Source organism: Anolis sagrei, chromosome 2 (assembly GCF_037176765.1).
Source record: "Anolis sagrei isolate rAnoSag1 chromosome 2, rAnoSag1.mat, whole genome shotgun sequence".
Classification (NCBI taxonomy): domain Eukaryota; kingdom Metazoa; phylum Chordata; class Lepidosauria; order Squamata; family Dactyloidae; genus Anolis; species Anolis sagrei.
The window spans coordinates 75,581,151-75,603,708 of record NC_090022.1 but is presented as its reverse complement, the minus strand read 5'-3'; the positions used below and the strand labels follow the sequence as shown (position 1 = coordinate 75,603,708).

Here is a 22,558-nt window from a genome sequence, read left to right as displayed (position 1 = left end):
ACTGGCAGTGAAATCTTTCTTCAGTCATGGCCATGGGACAGAGTTGATCCCTTTCTTCAGAAGGCCAGCTTGTGAGCAAAGGACAAGGCAGACATTATGGCCTACAGCTCTCTGCCCCAATGCCTTGCTGCTGACTTCCAGCAACTGCCACCTGAAATGAACACTTCATTCTACCTAATGGCAAGGCTTGGTCCTATCATTGTGAAGAACAACAGCACCCCTACCTGTATGGCATGCTGGATGGTGGTAGGGAAATGGCGCAGAGTACAGAAAGGGTGCTCTTTCTCTTCCATGTCTTGAGCTTGGCCATACGGCTCTGTTAGAAAAGGCACACAGACCTGAACATGCCCCCTGACACCATGAGTCCCAGAATCGAGCAACGGCTTCAGGTATTGCACACACCTTTTCCCCACATACTCTCCTGTTGGAAAACAAAAGATGGAATGAGAACAACAAGTAACCTGTTTATGGTTAGTTTAGGGTGTGCAGTCCAGGTATACATAGAGACCTGTTCTCCAGCAGAGGAAAATGATCTGTGAACTCAAGACGAACAAGGGTTGTCAGAATTAATACTGGAGAGGACTCCTGTCCCTTTAGTGCAGTCGTTCTCAAACTGTGGGTCCCCAGATGTTTTGGCCTACACCTCCCAGAAATCCCAGCCAGTTTACCAGCTATTAGGATTTCTGGGAGTTGAAGGACAAAACATCTGGGGATCCACACGTTGAGAACCACTGCTTTAATGACTGACAGCCTTACAATTCTACTTGAAAGTTTGCTACTGCTCCTTTTCGTGTACCTGTTGTTTGAGATGCTTGCCTTAGGCTGGGTTTACACTGCTTTATATCACAGGAACTGATCCCAGATTATCTGCTTTGAACTGGATTATATGAGTCTACACTGCTGATGATGGATAGGCCTTGAGTCCTCACAATAGTAATTTCAGAAGCCATTTCTCCTCAGATTCTAGTGAACAGATGACTCTGTACAGAATGAAATCACAGAATCTCAACATTGGAAGGGGCTGCAAGGGCTACCTATTCCAGCCTTCTGCCAATAAGGAATAAACAACCAAAACATTCTTCAAGTTTCCATTCAATCTCAGTTTAAAGACACCCAAAGCAGGAGAGTGCACTACTCTCCATGCATTATTATTCTACTGTTAGACTGTTCTAAGCATCAAGAAGTTCTTCTTATTGCTTAGGTGGAATATTCTGACGAAGGTATTGTTCAGTATTTATTAAGGCCCTATCCACACTGCCATATAATCCAGTTTCTGAATCCAAATTATCTGATATGAACTGAAATATACAGCAGTGTAGACTCATATAATTCAGTTGAAATCAGATAATCTGGATTCAGAAAATGGATTATATGGCAATGTAGATCCAGCCCAAGTTAGCACTGTGTGGGAAGGGTGGATTGGGATGAGAGAAAGGGAGACCACTGACAAGTCAGTAAATAAATCAAAGACAACTGTCTCAACAGCATGGATCAGTGCTTCCTGTGTTTGTGGGAGCTGCTCTCCTTGCCTTCTTTTCAGCTATAATTTAAAAGTTATAGTTTTTAAAACAGACCAAAGAGCAGGAAATTCTGCCAGTTCACATCTCTTGCAAAGCACACATTTGCCTGTCTGTGGCTCATGATTCGATACTGAAGAATGGAAAAGCAAAAAGGCTTGGTAGTGATATTGTGGTGCTTCCTAAACATTCAAAGCACATCAGTGGTTTTTTTATAACTTAGAACAATTACAGTTATATTAAGTAGACCAGTTAAATCAACTCCATAGCAGTGGGGAGACCACATGGCTTGCCTAAGACCATAAGGGATGAAGAGTTCATGGTTAGATTAAAATCTGGCCCAGGAATTCAGGCCTTATAGTCGACCTTGTGCATTCTGCGAGTATGCATGCAAGGAACACATCAAAAGCTTTGGACTTTGGATCTGGACTGAGATGCCTTTCATCCTTTTAGCAATAAGTGGGAGCAGTCTTATTTATACAAACAAATCTTCTTGACCTTGAATGCAGCCTTGCTTGGCCCTTCCTCAATCTGTAATTCAATCAACAGTGTAAGACTTATGTGATAACTTCCCCCTGAAACTTTCCAAACATTCCTGGGTATTTCAGTTCCTTTCAACAGGTATTATGTTCACAGGGAAAAACTTGGAAAATCAGTTTTTGATCGTGATTAATAGGCCACTGTGTAGAAGGACAAAATGCCCACTAGTTAAAAGACTCTCTCTTACATCTCCCTGCCTGTCCCTTTGTCATGAACTGAAGCTTGTGTGTGTTTTTGGCATGCACATATCTTCTACAAATACTCCTTGCAGCATTCCACCATTTCTTCTTTTCACTGTCCATTGCCCAGTGTTCAGAACTGGGGAAAAACTTTTTCTGGGGATTGTAGTCCAAAAGAAATTGTGTGAAAGCCTGTTCTAGCCATACTAAACAATACTATGAAATCAAATAACCTAAAATAAACATATGTTTCAAATGGATTCAGTTTGAGAATATGGAGAACATTGTGCTGAACAGAGGCTAAGGCTGCAATCCCACTCACATTTACATGTAAGTAACCCTCCCATGAACGAAATAGGGTTTATTTTTTAGTTGATGTGCCTACGATGAATAAACTGTGGTAAGGGACTGCAAATGCAGGTATTTGAGGTAAGTCAGGAAGAATATCGTGGATCTTACCTCTAAGTAAACATGCATGCAACTGCACTATGAATCAGAATTTGGTTTAAATTTCTGACATGTACTCACTATGTGGCCTTAAGCAAGCCAATTCTCTCTCACCATTCTCATCTGTATTATGGGGACAATAACAACAACAACTAGAATCCTGGGCATTCAGTTGTAAGGCACTCACTGGCTTGAAAGGTGTCCAGGGCATTGACGACACCATCCAGCTGAAGGAAGAAGTCATCCCCATAGAAATGCTCTGTTTCAGGCCCAACCTTATTCTGCTCAGCTACCACATTAATCTTCGGATTCATGAATTTTATTGCAGTTGCTGCCACTTCTGATTTCAGCTTCTGAAATGAATAGTTTTAAAATTGTCTCAAGAGCCATTGGTCAAGGTACCAGATAGAAGGCAAGACAATTCAAGATCCCCCTTTTTAATATAAGGAACAATTTTGCCTTGTGTTGATATCCATTACCTTAATATCAGGGAAATTCTCTCCCTTTAGTTCCCAAACCTCTTTCCCACCATCATCTCTGTAAGACTTACAGACACATCCTGCTGTCGAAAAAGGAACTGTCTGTTGAGATTGGAGTATTCAATGGTATCCATGTCTGTCACAGTGAGGCTCCCTCCCACTCCAGCCGCCAAGCCCATCATGGCAAAATTCTTCAGGAGCTCACAGCCAATGGCACCTGCTCCCACCTGAGGAGGTTGGTCATAAAAATGAATGTGACGACCTTAAGCCAAGATGTGGTCCAATGTGCTATAGTGGTGTAAGAAGGGCATGAAAGAAGAATTCTCCTCAGTTATGGGTCGCTGGTTTACGTATAAGGTTTTCTCTACGAAAAACTATTAGGATCTTTTCCATACAGGAAGGCAAGAAAAACTATACATGCAGACCCCATGTTACTAACAAGATAGGTTCTGTAAGTTGTGTACACACACACACTTTGGATCACATAGGGAAGAGATAACACACTGGTGGTGGTTTGGTTTTATTTTTGCTGTCTGTGCCCCTGTTCAGAAGATTGGTGTTAAAGCTTCAGTGGAGGCACCTTTTCCCAATGATAACTCTTCCTCTTGCCTCACCCTTGTTATTAACTGTGAGCCTTTTTTTAAAAATTGGATGTTTGTAACTCGAGGACTATCTGTACATAGATTCTGCCTTACCCACACCCCACTGTCACGACTGGCTATAAGGTCCTCTGTTTTCTTCCACTAGAAACCTACATCATGTCTTTATCTCTGGCATTATGTTTTCTATGTATTTTACCTCCTCTTGGCAGAAAATGGCAGGTTCAAAAAAGCCCAGAGACAGATAAATTATGCCTGCAGTTTCCTATATGGAGTACATTGAAATTACAGAGGCTGATGAAATCTTAGGAACAGTGTCAGAAAACTGCCATAGAAGCTCTATATTTTAATAATGCAATTCTGGGGGGTGGGAATGGAAATAACATTATGAGAAACTGAATTGAATCCCATAGTGGAAACAGAGCTATTTACCACATTTTATATTATGTTTCAGAAGTTTGTTAGCCAAAGCATGTAAAAACAGGGGAAATAATTTGACTCCAGTACAACATGACTACATTTGGCAGCCTAAATTAAACCTTACTTTTGCTACAAAACAAGCACTGGAAGAAAAACCCAGAAGCTCATCAGATCTTTGTGCCAATTCGTCAAATGTTTATAAGAAACAAGAAACAATACAAGGCCTTCAAACAAGAAAAAGGAGTAAAACCGGGATGTAACATCAACCCAACCCTCTTTTATCTTATAAATCAACTATCTACCTTTTTTAAAAAACTGTTATGAAGTTCAGGATTACCAGCATATGACTCAACCACACACTGCCTCTTGAACGCTGGTGACCTCACTATGCTCTCACTTCAACCAAAGTGAATGACAGAGATCTTTTAACTCAAGAAAGGTTTTGCAATACATGGGATGTCTAAATGAGCTGGAGGAAATACCCACATTCTACCATATTTAAGAAGAAGCACTACATGAATCAGAACCCAAAGATGCACTTTGGAAGTATAAATTATATATATATCATAATGATGACTACATCATGAAATATTAGGGAAGACTGCCCAGGAAATGTGAACGTAAAGAACTAAATAAAAAAGATCAATGATGAACCAGTTAGGTGTCATATCTGTCTCCAACTTCCAAATGCTGCATTCAGAACAGTTAAATTATATACCAAAACATGCCAAGCAAACTGAAAAAATATGCCTATTACATCTATTACATAAATACAATTTGCCTTGAAATAGTGTGTGTGAGAGAGAGAAAGATGAATGTCAGTAAAATGCACCCTTTGGACTAGTACTGGAGAATGCTTTATTTATTTTATTTATTCATTTGGGACATTACTATATCACCTTTCTCCAAGGACTCAAGGCAGTTTACAACCATAGTTAAAACATAACAATATAAAATAACCCATTAAAATAATCCCAATATGGTCCATATTGGACATAAAATTATCAAAATTAGTTAAACAGACTAAAATACCCAGGGAGGAAAATGTGATTATAAAGTGCAGGTACTAGGCTTCTGTCATCACTAGTTAAAACCTATTCCACTCAGAAACGTTTTCAAGTTTTTCCTAAAGTTTTGGTGTCGCAATTTTAAGTGATGGCTGTCCATGAGCTGAGTGAAGAGGAGCATTTCATTACTCGATCTTAACAATCTACTTGATATGGTAGGCCACGATGTCTCAAGTATCCTGGACTGAAACAGTGTAGGGCCTTATAGGTTAAAACCAACTCCTTAAATTGGGCCCGGAAGGCAATCGGGAGCCAGTGGAGCAGCCTCAGCAGTGGGGTGCTGTGCTCCCTGGAGTCAGTTCCAATGAGCAATCTAGCTGTGGTACACTGGACTGACTACAATTTCTGGACACTTTTTAAGGGCAGTCCCAAACAGGAGTAACCAGTGCGTGTACTACTGTGGTAAAGTCAGATTTCTCTAGAAATAGGCACAACTGGTGCAAAAGTTTTAATTGTGCAAAGGCATCCCTGGTTACTGCCGTCCAGAACCACCCCCAAACTGTGAGCCTGAGATTTCAGGGGGAGTGTAATCTTTTCTAGTTTCAAATATACCCCAAGACATAGATGCTAGAACCTCACGATCAATGAAACCATTCTGAATTTCCACTTTATTGTATTCATTCAGGCCTCCAGTTGGACATACCCTGGTTATAATCCCCAAATAATTACTGTTATTATTGTTTGTATCATTCCTCAATAGGAGGATTGATCAAATAATCTGGAGACCACTGTTAACAATTGGCTACAGTGAGATGAAATCTTTCCAGATTGCTCTCTTAGCAGTTGTGCTAGCAAATGTTGTATTTACGAAGAAATCCAACAACAGCTGCAAAGCAGATCTAGGTCAGTTAACTCATCATACAAAAATCAGGCTTCAACTTTCAAACGAAAGCAGTGAACACTCCCTCTGTTGCAGAGCACTAGGGGAAAAATAATATGAAAAGTCAAACCATGACTTCGACATCTAAATGAATAAACTATCCCCAACTAGCAAAGGGAGCAATCTGCTGAATTTCAGTTTTAACTCGTAGACCTATCAAGAGTCAATTGGAAAATCTACAGATAGTCATGAGATATCCCAACCTTTCCCAATCTGACACTTTCCAGGACTTCTGTATTACAATATCGAATATCCACAGGGAGTGACTGCCACGGGCTGCAGACTACATATGCAAATCAAGAGGAACAAGATATGGTCTAAAACCACAAGAATTAGAGGTGATAAAAACAATTGAATTGAAGGACATCTGGAAGATAGGAACTTTGTGATCTATTACATAAAAGTCTAAAATTACTGTGATTACTAAAAATCAACATAGAATTCTCAAAAACAAGTTATGCCAGGCTAATCTTATCTCTATTTTTTTTTATAGTTTCAAGCATGGTAGATGCAGGGAATAATGTGGATGTAGCATACCTTGATTTCAGTAAGGCCTTTGACAAGGTCCCCCAAGATTTTCTTGCAAACAAACTGAGAAAATGTGGGCTAGGCAATGCTACTGTTAGGTGGATTTGTAATTGGTTAAGCAATCAAACCCAAATAGTGCTCACCAATTGTTCCACTTCAACCTGGAAAGAAGTGACTAGTGGAGTGTCACAGGGTTCAGTCCCGGGCCCAATACTGTTCAACATTTTATTAATGACTTAGATGAAGATTTAGATGATACGCTTATCAAGTTTGCAGATGATACTAAATTAGGGGGGATAGCTAATACTCAAGAGAAGTGGTTCTCAACCTGTGGGTCCCCAGATGTTTTGGCTTCAACTCTCAGATATTCTAACAGCTGGTAAACTGGCTAGGATTTCTGGGAGTTATAGGCCAAAACACCTGGAGACCCACAGGTTGAGAACCACTGCTCCAGAGAACAGGATTAGAATTCAAAATGACATTAACAGATTAGAAAGCTGGGCCAATAGTAACAAAATGAATTTCAACAAGAAAAATGTAAAATACTATAAAGGTAAAGGTAGGTAAAGGTAGTCCCCTGACATTAAGTCCAGTCATGTCTGACTCTGGGGTGTGGTGCTCATCTCAATTTCTAAGCCGAAGAGCCAGCGTTGTCCGTAGACACCTCCAAGGTCATGTGGCCGGCATGACTGCATGGAGCGCTGTTACCTTCCCGCCGGAGCGGTACCTATTGATCTACTCACATTTGCATGTTTTCGAACTGCTAGGTTGGCAGAAGCTAGGGCTGACAGCGGAAGCTCACGCCGCTCCCCGGAATCGAACCTGCAACCTTTCGATCAACAAGCTCAGCAGCTCAGTGCTTTAACCCACTGCGCCACCAGGGGCCCGTAAAATACTATACTTAGGCAGAAAAATGAAATGCAAAGATACAGAATGGGTGACGCTTTGCTCGACAACATCCATGTGAGAAAGATCTTGGAGTCTTTGTGGACAACAAGTTGAATATGAGCCAACAGTGTGATGCAGCAGTTAAAAAAGCAAATGGGTTTTTGGGCTACCTCAAAAGGAGTATAGTGTCTAGATTGTGGCAAGTCATGGTGGCTCTCTATTCTGCTTTGGTTAGACCTCACCTGGAATACTGTGTCCAATTCTGAGCACCACAATTTAAAAGAGATATTGACAAGTTGGAAGGTGTCCAGAGAAGGGTGACTAAAATAATCAAATGTCTGAAGATCATGCCATATGAGGAACATCTTAAACAGCTCATTATGTTTAGCCTGTAGAAGAGAAGCTTGAGAGGAGACATGATCACCATGTTTAAATATTTGAAAGGATGCCATAAGGAAGGGGGAGCAGGCTTCCTATCTGCTGCCCTGGAAACTAGGACTTGGAATAATTAGTTCAAATTACAGAAACAGTTATTCAACCTGAACATTAGGAAGAACTTCCTGACTGTGAGAGCTTTGATTGTGCTTTCCCTGTATGACAGGGTGTTGGACTCAATGGCCCATATGGTCTTTTCCAACTCTATTATTTTATTATTCTAAATCAACCTGAAAGTAACTCCATCATAACACAAAGGGCAAAAACAAGAGCACCGTCTAAAGCTGCTCAACTGATACAGTGGCAACAAGATTTAAGGTACAGTGGAGATTGGACCAGGAAAGGAATTTCTCTTTTAAATTTTGGCAAATCCATGACCATCTGGTTTCTCTTTCTCTTTACCTGTGTTTCCCACGGAATCCCTTTGCTAAACAATGTTCTCTCCCACATTATTCTGCCAGGATAACAAGAATGTGAACCAGAAGACATTGATAAATAATAAGGATGGCTTAAAAAAATCACACCAATGTGCTGGATGCACAATCTGACTAGTGGCAGAACATCTCCTAAACTCATAATGCACTTTGTGGTGTGGGTTTTGCCTCATCTGATTTCTCATAAAACACCACCTCTGCACCCCATTATCAACCCTAAATACTCACCATAAAATATTTTTGCTTCCCCAGTTGTTCCTGGAAGTCAGTCCCAAAGACCGCAATCTGTCCATCATAGCGGCTATTGCACTGTTAAAGATCAGAGATGGTCATTATTAGAGATCTAGCAAGAATGCTCCAAATAAGAGAAAAAATAGATTAATATTGATCTATGGCAGAAGGCCTGAAGAGAGAGAGAGAGAGAGAGAGAGAGAGAGAGAGAGAGAGAGAAACAGCTGACAGACAAACAGGGAGGGAGAATATATGGATTTAAGGTGATGCCCTACCACAGGGCAATATAGACGTATAGTAGATCCAGATCCAGATCCAGAAAAGAGATATCTGAATAACAGTGGAGGCTTATACTTCCTTCTAGGCTAGTAAGGGGAAAACAGGGTGAAGATCCTATATCCTAAGTGCGCAGTGGAAAAATACAAACTACACAATTACTCACTGGAGTACAATCTTCTGCTGTTAGCTGTACATTATCTTCAGGAAAACATTCATAAGCATCAAAGTACAGCCACTGATCCAGAGGGATGAACTTCCCTGAGGCAGCCTGTAAGCAGAAAAAGAAGATGTGTCTATACTATGCCCCTACTAAAATAGCTCCACTGGCTTCCAACAATTTTCCAGGCTCAATTCAAGGTGCAGGTTATTACCTACAAAACCCTATATGCTTCAGGTCCAACCTATCTTCGAGACCACATCTCTTTCTATCAACAGATGTGGGCTTTGAGATTGACAGGGGAGGCCCCTCTCTCGGTCCCACCACCGTCTCAAGCACAGTTGGTGAGGATGAGAGAGAGGGCCTTCTCTGTAGTGGCACCTCAGCTCTGGAATACCCTCTGAAAAGACATTAGGTTAGCCCCCACCCTTGAATCCTTCCGATCCAGCCTAAAAACATGAATGTTTAAGCAGGCTTTTGGCCTCAAGTAGGCTGAAATGGGCCCATGTGAGGTTCACACTCCAGCACTTTAGTTGTGAATTGATGACAGCTAATTTAACTACAGATGCACTGCATTTTTAAAACTGTGTTATTTTATTTTATGTGTTGATAGTGGTTGTTTTTATCATTTGTATGTGATATCGTTTTATACTCATATATTGTTTATGTTGTATACTGCACTTGGAGTGCCTCAGAAGTCACTGCAAGTCCCTTTTGGGAGATGGTGATGGGATATTATTATTATTATTATTATTATTATTATTATTATTATTATCATTACCACCACCACCACCTTCTAGACTAGAGCCAGAGCACTTAGCCTTTTTAGCCCAGAAGGCCATAATATTAACTCTGCAGTGGTGGGTTGCAAATACATCCCTCAGTGCCAGTGGAAAGCCTTCTCTTCCTCCCTAACACAAAGTGCAAAGTATATGAAGTTTGCTGTGAACAGACTGAGAAAAAAAGTTCTCAGTCATTTCACCTAGAAATCCTTTTGCTGATATTTGTTGTTTATTCCTCTCGGGATAATGTATTTGAAAAGCTCACAGAAGATTCTGGGACTAGTTGTACCATTATGTTTAGCCTGGCCCATTGAGTCTTACTATTCTACCTTGAGATTTCATGATACAGAGTGGAATGGAAATATTTCAATAATATTTATTAATATTATTCATACAGGTATACCTCAGTAAACAGAGCTTATGACAATGAAGCTTCTTTTCACAAAAGCTATTTATAATAGTGCCGCCACTATTACTTTTTCCTCATTTTCTGTCTAGCTAGACATCTTTTGGCTGTATTGAAATTGGAAGAATGTTGAAGGAGGGTTGAAGAAACACAAGATTTTTGGTATCAGGTCACAGCAGCATGTTCTCAATAAACCAATAAACAAAGCTCGAATTAGAAACAACAGGATACTACTCTAACCAATCTTACTATATTTGTGTTCCTGTTTCCAACAGACAAAGTAAACAGCAGCTACCTCCAAAATCTCTTACTGTGTATGTGTGAATGGGAAAACAGGGAAAATGTGAAAGTGCAGAGATCTGACTCACTGGCATGTAAAAACACCTCCATATCTGCAAATTTGGCCACCAAAGGAGAAACCATAAAAATAGTGAAAGAAAAAGTTATCTTTGGATGCATTTTTGAAACCTCAGTAGACCATTTAGAAGATACAAAATGTTTTTGATTACTTACACAAAGCTAACTTTGCCTAGTTATTTCATTTCAGAAATGCATATTGTGAGTTTCGAACATAAATTCTGCTGAAACATGATGAAATTGTTTCTTTTTTATAAGGTAGGAATCTAATCCTATCCTTTCCAAGTTATTTCTGTAATGCCCAGGAACACATGTGCTTCATTAATAAAGATGTACCTGCAAACTGTCTTTAAAGTGCTATAGGATTCTTTGTCATTCTTGCTTTGATTTAAAATCATATTCTGCCACGCACTTTCCTTAAGATAAGATGCAACATAGGTCTTAGGGTTTGGTGTGTGGAGCTGCAAAAAAGTTTGGCAATCCATATGTTCTTCAGTTCATTCTGCATTAAGTCTCCCTTGAGAATCAGGTCTCTTTTTAAAGAAAACAACAGGTTAAAAGATAGTCTAACCTATGCTATAAGATATCTAGTAATTAAGTTACAATTCTGGACCAGATTGGGAGCTATTGGATTACCAGCAACACTCTGTTTTTCTATAGTCAACATGTGCAAAAATATCTCTTAATAGCTTTGACAATTCTCTCAGGTATTAGCATTTCTCATATTGTACAGGGAGGCTAAGGTCTTAGGGTGCCTCTATATCATGTTTTTATTAAGTAGTTGCTCTGCACATACTTTTATGGGGGATCCTGACACTGACACCTTCCATTTGTAACTCTGCACTTTTTTAACCACACTGCTACAAAGGGGGAGAACTAGTGTGGTGCAGTGATTTGAGTGTTGGATTACAACTCCAGGAGACTAGGATTCAGATCCTTGCTCAGTTATAGAAATCCATTGGGTGATTTGGCCAAGTCACTCTCTCTTAGCCTCAAAGCAAGGCAATGGCAAACACCCTCTGAATAATTTCCCACCCCACCCCACCCCCCAAATTCTTCGACCCCATGAGAAGGAATCTTGTAACAGATTTATGCTACCAACATCTTTTTCAGGCGCTACAAGATCCCTTTGCAAGCTGATATTTCAGACTAACATGATATTACTTTTTTGGGCAATGTGCTACACAGATGTATAGGTGAACACTCTACCTAAATATTAGAAACTTGAAGGAGATTTTCCTTTGTTCTCTCCTATTGGTTTACTGAACAGGCAGACAGTAATTTATTTATTTCATTTCAGAAATCACTGGTTCAAAAATAAATGACCTAATGAGTGGGAACAAAAAGTCTCTGGTAAGGTTGGGAGCTCACAGGAAATACTTTAGGATAATGAAAATGTCAAACATGGAGCTTCCAGAGACTTTTTACCTATCTGCAGTCTGCATGGGATAAGGGCACTGGAGGAGAGAAAGCCAGGCTCTGTAAGCATAACATGCCATCTGGCGGACAGTTGTTAAAATGATAGTACCACCATCATATCTGTCAGTGAATAAAAATATTTGTTTGTATATTAGAATAATCTCCAAAGAATCGATTGTCACTTATCTGCATTAACCAATGGTCAAACCTAGTAACTACATAAGGATTAAAGATGGAAGACAGGAAAAAGTAGCTCTATTGAAAACCAGATTATATTTGTTACGTTTATATTTTATATTATCTAACAAAGTGTAAGACAATGAAAAAAGCACATTTGTTTATAAAGTATAATATATTATAAGTAAAGTGTTTGAAGGAAGCTATGATCATTATTAAAATTACCTTCCCCTGAACATCAGACATGATACCTATTTTTAATAGCAGATGTCTCAAGAGTTTCACATTCACAAGGTTCCACAATCACAGTCAACATGACATAAAGTAACCACAATAAATTATGTAAATTAGTTGAACATGATGTAGAAGAAATATTATTTGATATGGATGCGTGTCCACTTTTTGCATTTTCAATATCATGTCTGGGGAAAAAATACTTTCAAAGGGAAGCCTTTAAATGGAGTATTTATCTGACGGTTTTACTCTTTTCCTTCAACCATTACACAATGACACAAAGGGTGCTGCTACACAAATACCTATTGCTGCCTGGAATGTAGTTACTGTTGGCTGCATCTACACTGCAGAATTAATACAGATTGACCACTTTAACTGCTATGGCTTAATACTCTGGAATAATGGGAGCTGTTATTTAACATAGCTTTCTATGTCAAATAGTGCTGGTGTCTCATCCAACTTCAACCTCTATGATTTCAGAGCACTGAATTATGGCAAAGTCAAACTGCATTAATTATACAGTATAGATGCACATGCAGTAACATAAACTTGCTAGGGCAAACTGACTTGAGGCCAAACCTGTACATATGATCAGCTATTTATGTATAAATCTGTCCCCCACAGATTATGAGTCCAGACAATGCTCCCAAGTCTGGGAGTGGGTCCAGAATCTATCCCTTCTCTTCAGTGACTATGTGATTCCCACATATATGAATAATGTAAAAAAGAGGCCTAGGCCCATACACCTCAGATATGTGTATGACCATACCTAAGTTAGCATTAAACCTGAAGCATGAGACTTGAAGCTCTTCAAAATAAGACTTTCTCCTCTTGAATGAGAAGGTTATGTGCAGTAGTTTCTGCTGTAAAACTAGATGTTAATTGACTCAAATTTGCATTAAGTTCAAGTTGGCTAATCTTGAATCCCTTTTTGTAAATGTTCAGTTGACAATCTGAACTGGATAATCCAGACAAAAACCAGCTAGATTGGTTTAAAGAAGACAGGTCATTCCCTGAAGTTCAACAGTGACATTGAGGGAAATGAAAGAGAAACCCAAATTATCTCTTCTGGGTTCCACTTCTGGGCTCTGACTCAGTTATACTAATGAGGAGCCTGTGTTTAGAAAACTTCAGACTCTTGCTTAACAGGAGGAAAAGGCATTATTATAATAATGATGATGACACCAATAATTTCAGGGCATTGATTCTAAGTGCTAAAATCATTCCATATGCATTTTTTATTTAGTTATAAAATTAAAGTAGGTCAAAACCCTTTTTCTGACTCAGGATATGATCCACTTTGAGAAGAATCTACATTCCAGCAGTTAATGGGGTTATGAGAACATGGCAAAGCAAAGAAACGTGGCCAGAAGTGTTGGGCATTCTCCTCCCTCAGGATACAAAGTCCAGCTCAGGTCAAGGCATGCCTCCTCAAGAGTAAATCCAAATGCAGTAGGTTCCTGACCTGCAAACTAGAACTTAGTGCCATTAATGGCTTATAGGTTTCAGAAGTAGTTGTCATGCAAATCATTACTGGAGATTTGCCATCCCTGCCTTAAAATAACCCTGTATGGCCCAGTATTTCACTTTGCAGGCTAGGCAGCATTCAAGAAAAAAAAAATATTATTCCGCTGCAAGTGAGCTCCCCCCCCCCCCACTCTATAATGTCATATAAAATCAAGATTATCTGCTTTGAACTAGATTATATGGCAATGTAGACTCATATAATCCAGTTCAAAACAGATAATGTGGATTATCTGCTTTGAAAATCTGGATTATTTGACAGTGTAGAAGGGGCTTGAGTCTGTCAAATGAGATATCCCTGGTTTGAGGTAAACTTTCAGGGTTTTAACATTTCATCCCATTCACAAATTTGTTGCATTCTTTGGAACAACGATACACCATCAAAAGTATCGTCCAAATAACACATAAAGCTGATGGTCCTAATGAGTACCTGCTACTCACCTTCAGCACCTCTTGGGCAGCTAAGCCTCCAATAAAAGCATTAACAGGGCTTAGGTTACCAGCGCATCCATACGAAAAAGTCCGGATCAGATCATTTTGCAGTGGCTCCTCACCCTTAGTTAGGGTCTGTGACAGCTCCACCATCTTATCTGCATCTGCCTGCCAAAGGATAATGATAAGTAAGGCTGGCAAAGGAATGTCAGTCAAGATGCTTATGTAATCCCTATGTGAATGAGTGTGAATGAGTCCAATGGCTGAGGAAACACTAAAAAAGAGGTTGTTCCTGCTAAGTGAGTTTATAAAGGGAAAAAGAATTAAGAAGAATTGCTACAATTGACAGGGATGAGGGGACAAAAGGGTAAAATAAGGTTTATGTATGTGTATAACCCTGAGTCCCCTCCGGGGTGAGAAGGGCAGAATATAAATGTTTTAAATAAATAAATAAATATTGAAAGTTAAGTATTTACACCTAGTTTGTATTCTTTTATTTAAGACTTCGAGGGTGTATATGAATATTGCAGTGCTGCAAGTACTGCAATGAAGTCCTATTCTGGCAGCTCATTGAATAAATGGAATTTTGGGGGCAATGCATATGTGTCTAATTTAATATATATGCTGTTATGTCATTGTGAAGCATATAAACATATTGGAATTAAATTGTGTTCGCAATACAAGGAAGGCACCTATATTTGTGAGGAAATTAAGGACGTCTAGCCTAAGGATAGCATAGAGCCATACTGGAGGACTTAGAAAATGCCTAGACATATTTCCTTGGACTTGGATAAATGAAACCACTAATAGCCATCTCGTAGATATGGAAGTTGTACTATATTCAATTATAGTTGGCCTCATAGAACCCAGCGAGAGAGACACTAGTTTCAGAAATAAAATAATGGCATTATTTCGCATGCAGGAGGACAAAATGTTGCATGGCCCAGGGTTGAGAGAATTTAGAAGCTAGGAGGAAAGCGAAAAAGGAAGACTGAAGAAACTTGCCTGATCCCTGGGCTTGGGAAGTCGACACATCTCACTCCAGAAGACATGCATTGCCCAGAAAGCAGTGTGGAGTGTGCGGTAGTAAGAAAGTTTTCCCTTATATGGAGTCCTGATTTTAGGTTCAGACATGGAATCACGCAAGGATTTCTGGGAATACAAACAGATTAGCGAAATTCCCTACACTTGCCAGTAACTATATGACATCAGGCTCGTAGCGGGGGGGGGGGGGGGGGTTAGGGGTTCAATCCCCCCCCCCGAAATGTTTCAGATTTTTTTAAAAAAACCTGGTTTACTCATGAATTTTAACTGGTTAACCAAATCCCCATGCTAAGTCTATGAGATGCAAAAAATCAAAGAGTCCCTCCAGAACTGGAAGCACTATCTCAAGCAAATATAAGCAATTTATTCACACTGTCATTACTTGCAGCAATAGCCGATGTAGTTGTTCTCGTACATCTGTACCAGGAGCTCCAACTTTATTTGCTTTGTATTAAATGTTTGCTTGCAGTCCTAGGTTTCAGGGACTCTGCAGATAGGTGGCTTCTTTGGTTGCAATCTTAGGGCAAGTCACCTGTCCATCATTGTTAAGTTTTGGTCCCGCCCCTTGCTCAGGGCAATTGGGAAGGGAAGGGAGCCATTTTTAGTTAGTCTCAGCAAGGTAAACTTATGTATAGGATGTCCAAAAGCTTCAACCTTTAAGACCTTCCGGGGGAGAAAGGTCTTAAGAGTCTCCAAAGAATTTCCGGGAAAACAGCCTGAAAGACCAAAGAACTCCAGCTGGAGAGCATCTACTGCCTTGCTGGTAGGTCCACTTGGCGTTCGAGACGCAGTTCGACCTGGTAATGGAGTCCACATCAGTAAGGGTTAGATTACAGTCAGCCTGGGAGAAGTTAAAACGGGGATTTTCCTTTAAAGAAGTTATTGAAGACAGTTGCCTGTCCTTCATGGGCAAGATTAGGAATTCACCAGTTGCCTAAAAGCTTGGAATCATTTGCTTAACTTACAGAAGACAAGAGAAGTTTCATTAATAAAATACTTTGTTGTACTTCTCAAGCCATCTAAAGACTGTTTGTGGTGGAAACCTCTGAGAACTTCTCTTTAGGCCCCCTGGCTTCCCGCTGGGCAAAGGTAGCACATCCTGTTCTAAAGACAATTATTTACAGGCCCAGCGCAGGGGGGGGGGGGGAATGTTGAATGTTCTCATTAAGGAGGCCAGACTTGGTGGAGGTGGTTGACAAGGGCGGAGCTGCAGGCTATTGAAGGCTGTTCTGCCCCCTGCTGTGCTCTTTGCTTCAGTGTGAGCTAGGAGGCAGGTTCAAACCCCCCCCCCGCGAAATTTTCAACCTCCCCCCCCCCCGAAAATTTCAACCCCTTCCGAATTTTTTTTCTGGCTACGGCCCTGTATGACATAGTCCTAGATCACATCAAACCACTCATGCATCTATCAAGTACAGACTACATCAGAGGTGGACAACATCTTTGACTGGGAACACTACAGCAGTCCCCCAAATTTGTTGGACTGCAAAGTCTGAATCATATTGTTAGTCTCAAGCAGAGTAAACCTGATGAGACTTTGGTAAGTTAACACTGGTGTTCCATCAATTCAAAGGGCATAAGACTAATTTGGTCAAACCACTGGATTTAGGGCTCTCTGCCCTCACTATAAACTACAGTTACTAGGACTGATGGGAGATGTTGTTCACCATTTAGAGGGCCAGAAGTTGCCTAGCTGTAGTCTACCCTACTTGATAATAGCTCTCCAGGATCGAAGGCAGCTCCTTTTTCAGCTTGAACTGAAGAAGCCTTGGATTGGTCCTAATATCTTCTAATGTTGTGTAACACCTTAAAAAAGGTCTGGTCTTTCTTTCCTCGTGAAGTAGCATTGTGCTGTTCCTCAGCTAAAATGATCAACTTTAGCAATAAAAAGTGCTCCTTGTTTTAATATGTCCTGCAGTCTCAACATACAAGAGAAGATAGGTACATACAAAGGAATACTTCTGAGGCATCTTGACTTGAGTGATGATCCCACCACACTTATATGGAGAAAATGAAGATGTGTCTCCAATTTCCAGACGGCATTCTCCTAGACACAGTGCACAAAGATAAGGACTCACTCCTGTTCTCTGAGGAGGTCAATATGACTGAAGCTAAATCATGTCCCTTTAAGCCAACAAGGTATCAATACAAATGTATTTTCTTTAGAGATGTCTCGATCTACCAGACAATTCATTTCCTGCTGTGAAATCTTACAATATTCCTCTGCTGTGAGTGTCACAGTACAGTCTATGTGTGTCCCCCTCGGTTTTAGTCTGAGCTTTAAATGAACTGTTCAAGGTGCTGAAACTATCTGGGGGATAAGGATCAGATAGCTCCTTTCAGGTTTACAGAAAAACCCAGAGCTCCTTTCAGGTTTACACCAAAACACAAAAGACAGCAGTTGCTATTGCCAACAACAAAATGCCACCCCACCCTTATATCAAAACTCCTCACTGGACATCCTTGCCAGTACATGAACCCAAGATTGCTTCTGTAACATCAGTAGACAACCATCAGGGGAGGGCAAATTGGCTCTAAAGGGGCTTGGAGGGTTGAACCCCTTAGTGCTCCATTAAAACAGAACATTAAAACATGTTTGGCTCCCAATGGTCCCTGGGTACCTGAAAACGTGATTAAATTCTCCTTTTGGATCTCTAGTGCATTTGGGGGCAGCTATCTGAGGAGAAGGTCCTAGGGACCTCAAGATGACCACAGGACATACTTTCCCATCCCTGTGCCTACAATGACTATATTTCCCCTGTGGACACTTTCTGTCTGTAAAGAGGAGTCATACACAAAGATGTGATTTTACCTCTCACACAGATGGGACGAGGTTTGGAGTCATTCAGTTCTGTCATCCCTTCAACCTCTGAGAAGATCACCCAGTTAACATCCTCAAAATTGGGATGCTGTCCTTGCTCTTCATCCCAAGCTAGTGTCAAAATACCTGGGTTTCCCTGTGGGAAGAATACACACATGAGGCAGTAGTGAATCTTGAGTTCAGCTATGGTTTCTTTGAAAGAAACTGATGGCATCTAAAACAGAAGTGGGCAATTGTAGCAAATTTGGGGGCTAGTGTTCTTTTTAAAAGACCCTTCCAGCGCCACATGAACTGCAAAAAGGATGCCAAAAGCCAGGAGGGGGAGTAGAATCAAATCTAGTCTAGTTTTGGTTTTGAAAAATGAATGGGTTTTTTAAAAAAACACAAACAGTTAAGACAGTGCAATGTGTATGAGAGGAAGACAAAGTGAGAGAAAGCAGGGGAGAGGCTTATTTGAAAGGCAATTAATCCCTTTTTGACTAGAAAGGGGCTGTCTGAGGAGAGGGGTAAAGGGCCACATAAATAGCTTTTATGGACTACAAGTAGCCCATAATCTATACTTCACATGCCCTTGATGTCCTTAATTAAGGAAATAGCCACAGAAGATCAGATATGAATAGACCTGTAACACGTCAGAAACAGAATGCTAATGATGAGACACTGGTAGCTTCTGAGGGCCCTTTCACACTATCTAATTATATTCCATCCTATGGAATCCTGGGGTTTATAATTTTTCTGGCTGAAAAATCTAAATGTTCCTACCTAAACTGTAATTCCCAGAATTCCATAGGACATAACTATGGTGGTTAAAGTGAAAACACAGTACTGCACAGTGTCAAGAAGCCTCAGATGAGGGTCTTTTTTGTAATCACAATGCATCATTCACAAAATTATACAGAAGGCTTGCATGTCAGCCTCTTCCACCTGCAGTCCTTCCATGTATTGACATCATGTCATCCATTTTTGTCATTATTAAACAAAAAGAGGGAGAAACGCAAAAATGCTTCATAGTGTCTTTTGACTGGGAGCATTAGAAGCCAGTCATCCAGAAGCACCTACTGTATAAAGAGAATGAAACTACCTGGGTGATGTGCTCAATGGGTCAGCCTCTGAGGGATCGTAAACCACAAAGGATTCTCCAAAGTCACAGAAAAGCTGCCTAGAGACAGAAGCGGAAGAGACCATATTTCAAACATCCTTCCTTTCCAATACAGTACACTCGATCCACTGCCCCTAACCCCCAAACTGTCCCATCTCTGCCAGGAGCACCAACATTGTAGTGGAGCCAGGGCCCAAACAAATGAAGTGCCACAAAATCTTATTAGTAGAGATGATGACATCAGTCACACACACACACACACGCTACCTAGTTGCCTGTGTGCTTAGCTATAATTATTACAGTAGCATAATGAGGGGAATGGATTTTCCCTGCAATAATTTATTCAAAATATTTCCAGGTGACTAGGAGTCACTTCACAATACATAATTAAAGAAATTTGATTTACTTGGACCGCCATGGCTCCAGCCTAAGGAACTGTGGGACTGGCAGTTTATAATCCTCACCTTTAGTGCAAACTACAGGATTCTAAAGGATGTAGTCATGGCAGTTTAAGTGGTTAGTAATATACATATGTATAAGATGCTGTATGCATTTGGAGTGAATTTGACATAGTATTATGCTGACAGCAATGGAGGCAGAAATACACATAGTTATGTTGCATGTTGTGGTTGTGCGCTGTAGCTTCACATGGTGTCTTGAAGTTTCACATACATTATTGGTGCCTATTGAGCAGCTCTAATCAGTGTTACCATGCATTACACTAGTCTGCAGAGGAGCTACATAATATGATGTATTTTCCATTGTGAATATTTTGCAATGTTTAGGAGGTGAACTGCAGCCATAGTACTTTCATTCTGTTGTGCAAAATGGCAAATGGCCTTGAATGGACAATTAAGTCTGCTGGCAACTGGTGGCTTCCATGCCAGTGGGTGTGATGATTCCGGTCCAGGTTTTTGTCTGAATTGTAATGGAGCTATGTCAAGGATTAAACAAAAAGAGGTAGGGTAGTTACTTCCAATTTCAGACAAAAACTCCAGGAAGATTCATTGCCCACTGACATAGAAGCCATTAACTACACTTGTTTAAGACTTCATTAAGAAGCTACTCCCAATGAAACTAAAACTGCAGTAATAGGTTGGTAGGGCTCAACCTAGTAGCCTACCTGTTTGGACCCTACTTGGCTATGGGGACAGTCATTTTGAGTACCAGCTATTCAGGTGGATCACTATGTCCTCACAGAGTGGGGTCTTTGCCCTTCAGTGCCCAGGCTGCCTCCACCACACTCAAGGTTAATACGAGCTACCAATTCCACTCTCCTGCCACGCACAGCACCTGTCTCCAAAGAAACATCCCCCCTCTCAGAACAAGGCCCAAACCCCATCAGAGTAGCACATACCCAGCCAGGCCCTTTGTGTCAGCTATGACCAAGCAAATATTGTTGGCATGGCAGAAATCACTGATACGCAGCTGTTCCTCCAAAGATGAATTGGTCAAGACTACAACCTGCAGCAGATGTTGAGGCAAGATGACAGCAAGAACAAGCAACATAGGTGCTACCAACTCATATAACACAGCAGAGAGGGGACTTTCTAAATAGATCCCCAGTTTGGGAACAAGAGCTCCTTCAGTTACCCACAGAAAAAAGAGGTATGTTTCCAAGTGTTCACTCTCTAGGGATTTGCTATGTCCTCCAAGGTGACTCTATGGCAACTTCCAGCAGAAGCATACAATAGAATTACCCAGATAACCTAGAAATGTCTTAGAGAGGGCATATTTTGTTGGATGTGTGTACTAATTCCATAGCTTGTATTGTAGTTCAATGGCTTTCATCTGGAGCAATATGCAATCTAACCAAGAAAAATTCCTGGAATGAAAATTTAATTTTATTTACTAAACTGAAAAAACCCCCACAAATAATCTGTTTCAGATTTTTAAACTATTTTTTAAAAAAATCTTAAGACTAGTTCTCTTATTTCTTCTTGGTACAGTAAAAAGAACGAGAATTTTGACTCTAGAAATTCCTTCTGTTAGATCATATATTGTCCTTGAAGAAGGCCAAACAAATCATAAAGACCATTTAAGAGGCATTTTTTTTACAAATGTTTTTAGGTGCTCTCCAGTATCTGCCTTTTCTCCTTCAGTCACCAAGCAAACATTACTAAAAGATTGGCTAAAAGATTTTAGGAACTGTAATTTTAAAAAGCAACTTTTTCAAGCTCAGAATGCTTCATGATCTGCCCTTGTCTGACTCGGTGTCAGACAAGGGCAGATCGCACAGCACAGCATAGCAATCCACCCGAGTCCACCAAAGGCAGAATTGCTCAGAAGGGACAACATCTCCTCCTAGTGTTTCAAGACAGACAAAACACTGACAAGGTCATGGTTAATTAGCCAGCACATTACTACCAGCAGGAAGAACTGACTTGTTGTCTTACCACTATTTAAAAAAGAAGGGATACGAATTCAGTTGTGGACATGTGGGGCAAAGAGCAATTTTCACCTCCAAGCTCCCTAGGCTACAGTTGGGTCCCCTTGAAGTAATGTAATGACGCTTCCTGCGTTTATTTTATGCCATTTGTATGTTAATTTCTGACATTTTTTCATTATGTTTGGAGTGTTGGGAGCTCTTCAGGGGTAAGTTACAAACAAATTGCTTGAAAATGAACCCAGGAACATAAAAAGAAATGCAAAACTACAAATGGGGAGGGGATTCACAGAGGCTTAAAGGGTAACAAAAACATGGCTTGGGGAACTCCATGTGACCCATGGGATACACGTTTCCATCCATCTATAGCCAGTGCAGTGGCTTGTTTCTGTCTTCATTGGAATTGCTTCCTCTCCCACTTCTGTGGAAGGAAAACACAACTATATGTCTCTACCTGGAAAGTAGACAAGAAGCTCTCAGACAACCTTTCAGTATGGAGTAGCACAGGGACGTGGCTATTTAGTTTGTCAAGATGGCGCTGGGAGACCACCGCTCGATTTTGCCCCACATCACCCTCCAATAGATAGAACTGCAAAGAAACACAGCAAAGTGAAAAGTGAAAAAATATTATCTAGGGACCAATGTGTTTTCACAGCTGGGCAGTGATTCAAACTCTAGACTCTAGAGCTGTAGTCCAACTCTTGAACCACTATAGTGGTTCAAGAGTACAATATGGTTTAGGTCTGGCTTGGACCAGACCTAAACCATATTGAGTTTTATAGGTATAGGTAATTATTAGC

General features: G+C 40.4%; 1 protein-coding gene across 1 annotated transcript in view; it reads right to left on the bottom strand.

The window, feature by feature from the left end:
• Positions 1-22,558, bottom strand: part of UBA7 (ubiquitin like modifier activating enzyme 7) — a 56,159-nt gene that overhangs the window by 27,824 nt on the left and 5,777 nt on the right. The window contains 12 exon segments of the mRNA XM_067463639.1: positions 225-421; positions 2,871-3,036; positions 3,234-3,389; positions 8,642-8,722; positions 9,087-9,191; positions 14,421-14,575; positions 15,413-15,563; positions 17,402-17,499; positions 18,265-18,409; positions 19,333-19,432; positions 20,730-20,836; positions 22,213-22,347. Of these exon segments, the coding sequence (XP_067319740.1) occupies positions 225-421; positions 2,871-3,036; positions 3,234-3,389; positions 8,642-8,722; positions 9,087-9,191; positions 14,421-14,575; positions 15,413-15,563; positions 17,402-17,499; positions 18,265-18,409; positions 19,333-19,432; positions 20,730-20,836; positions 22,213-22,347 (1,596 nt within the window).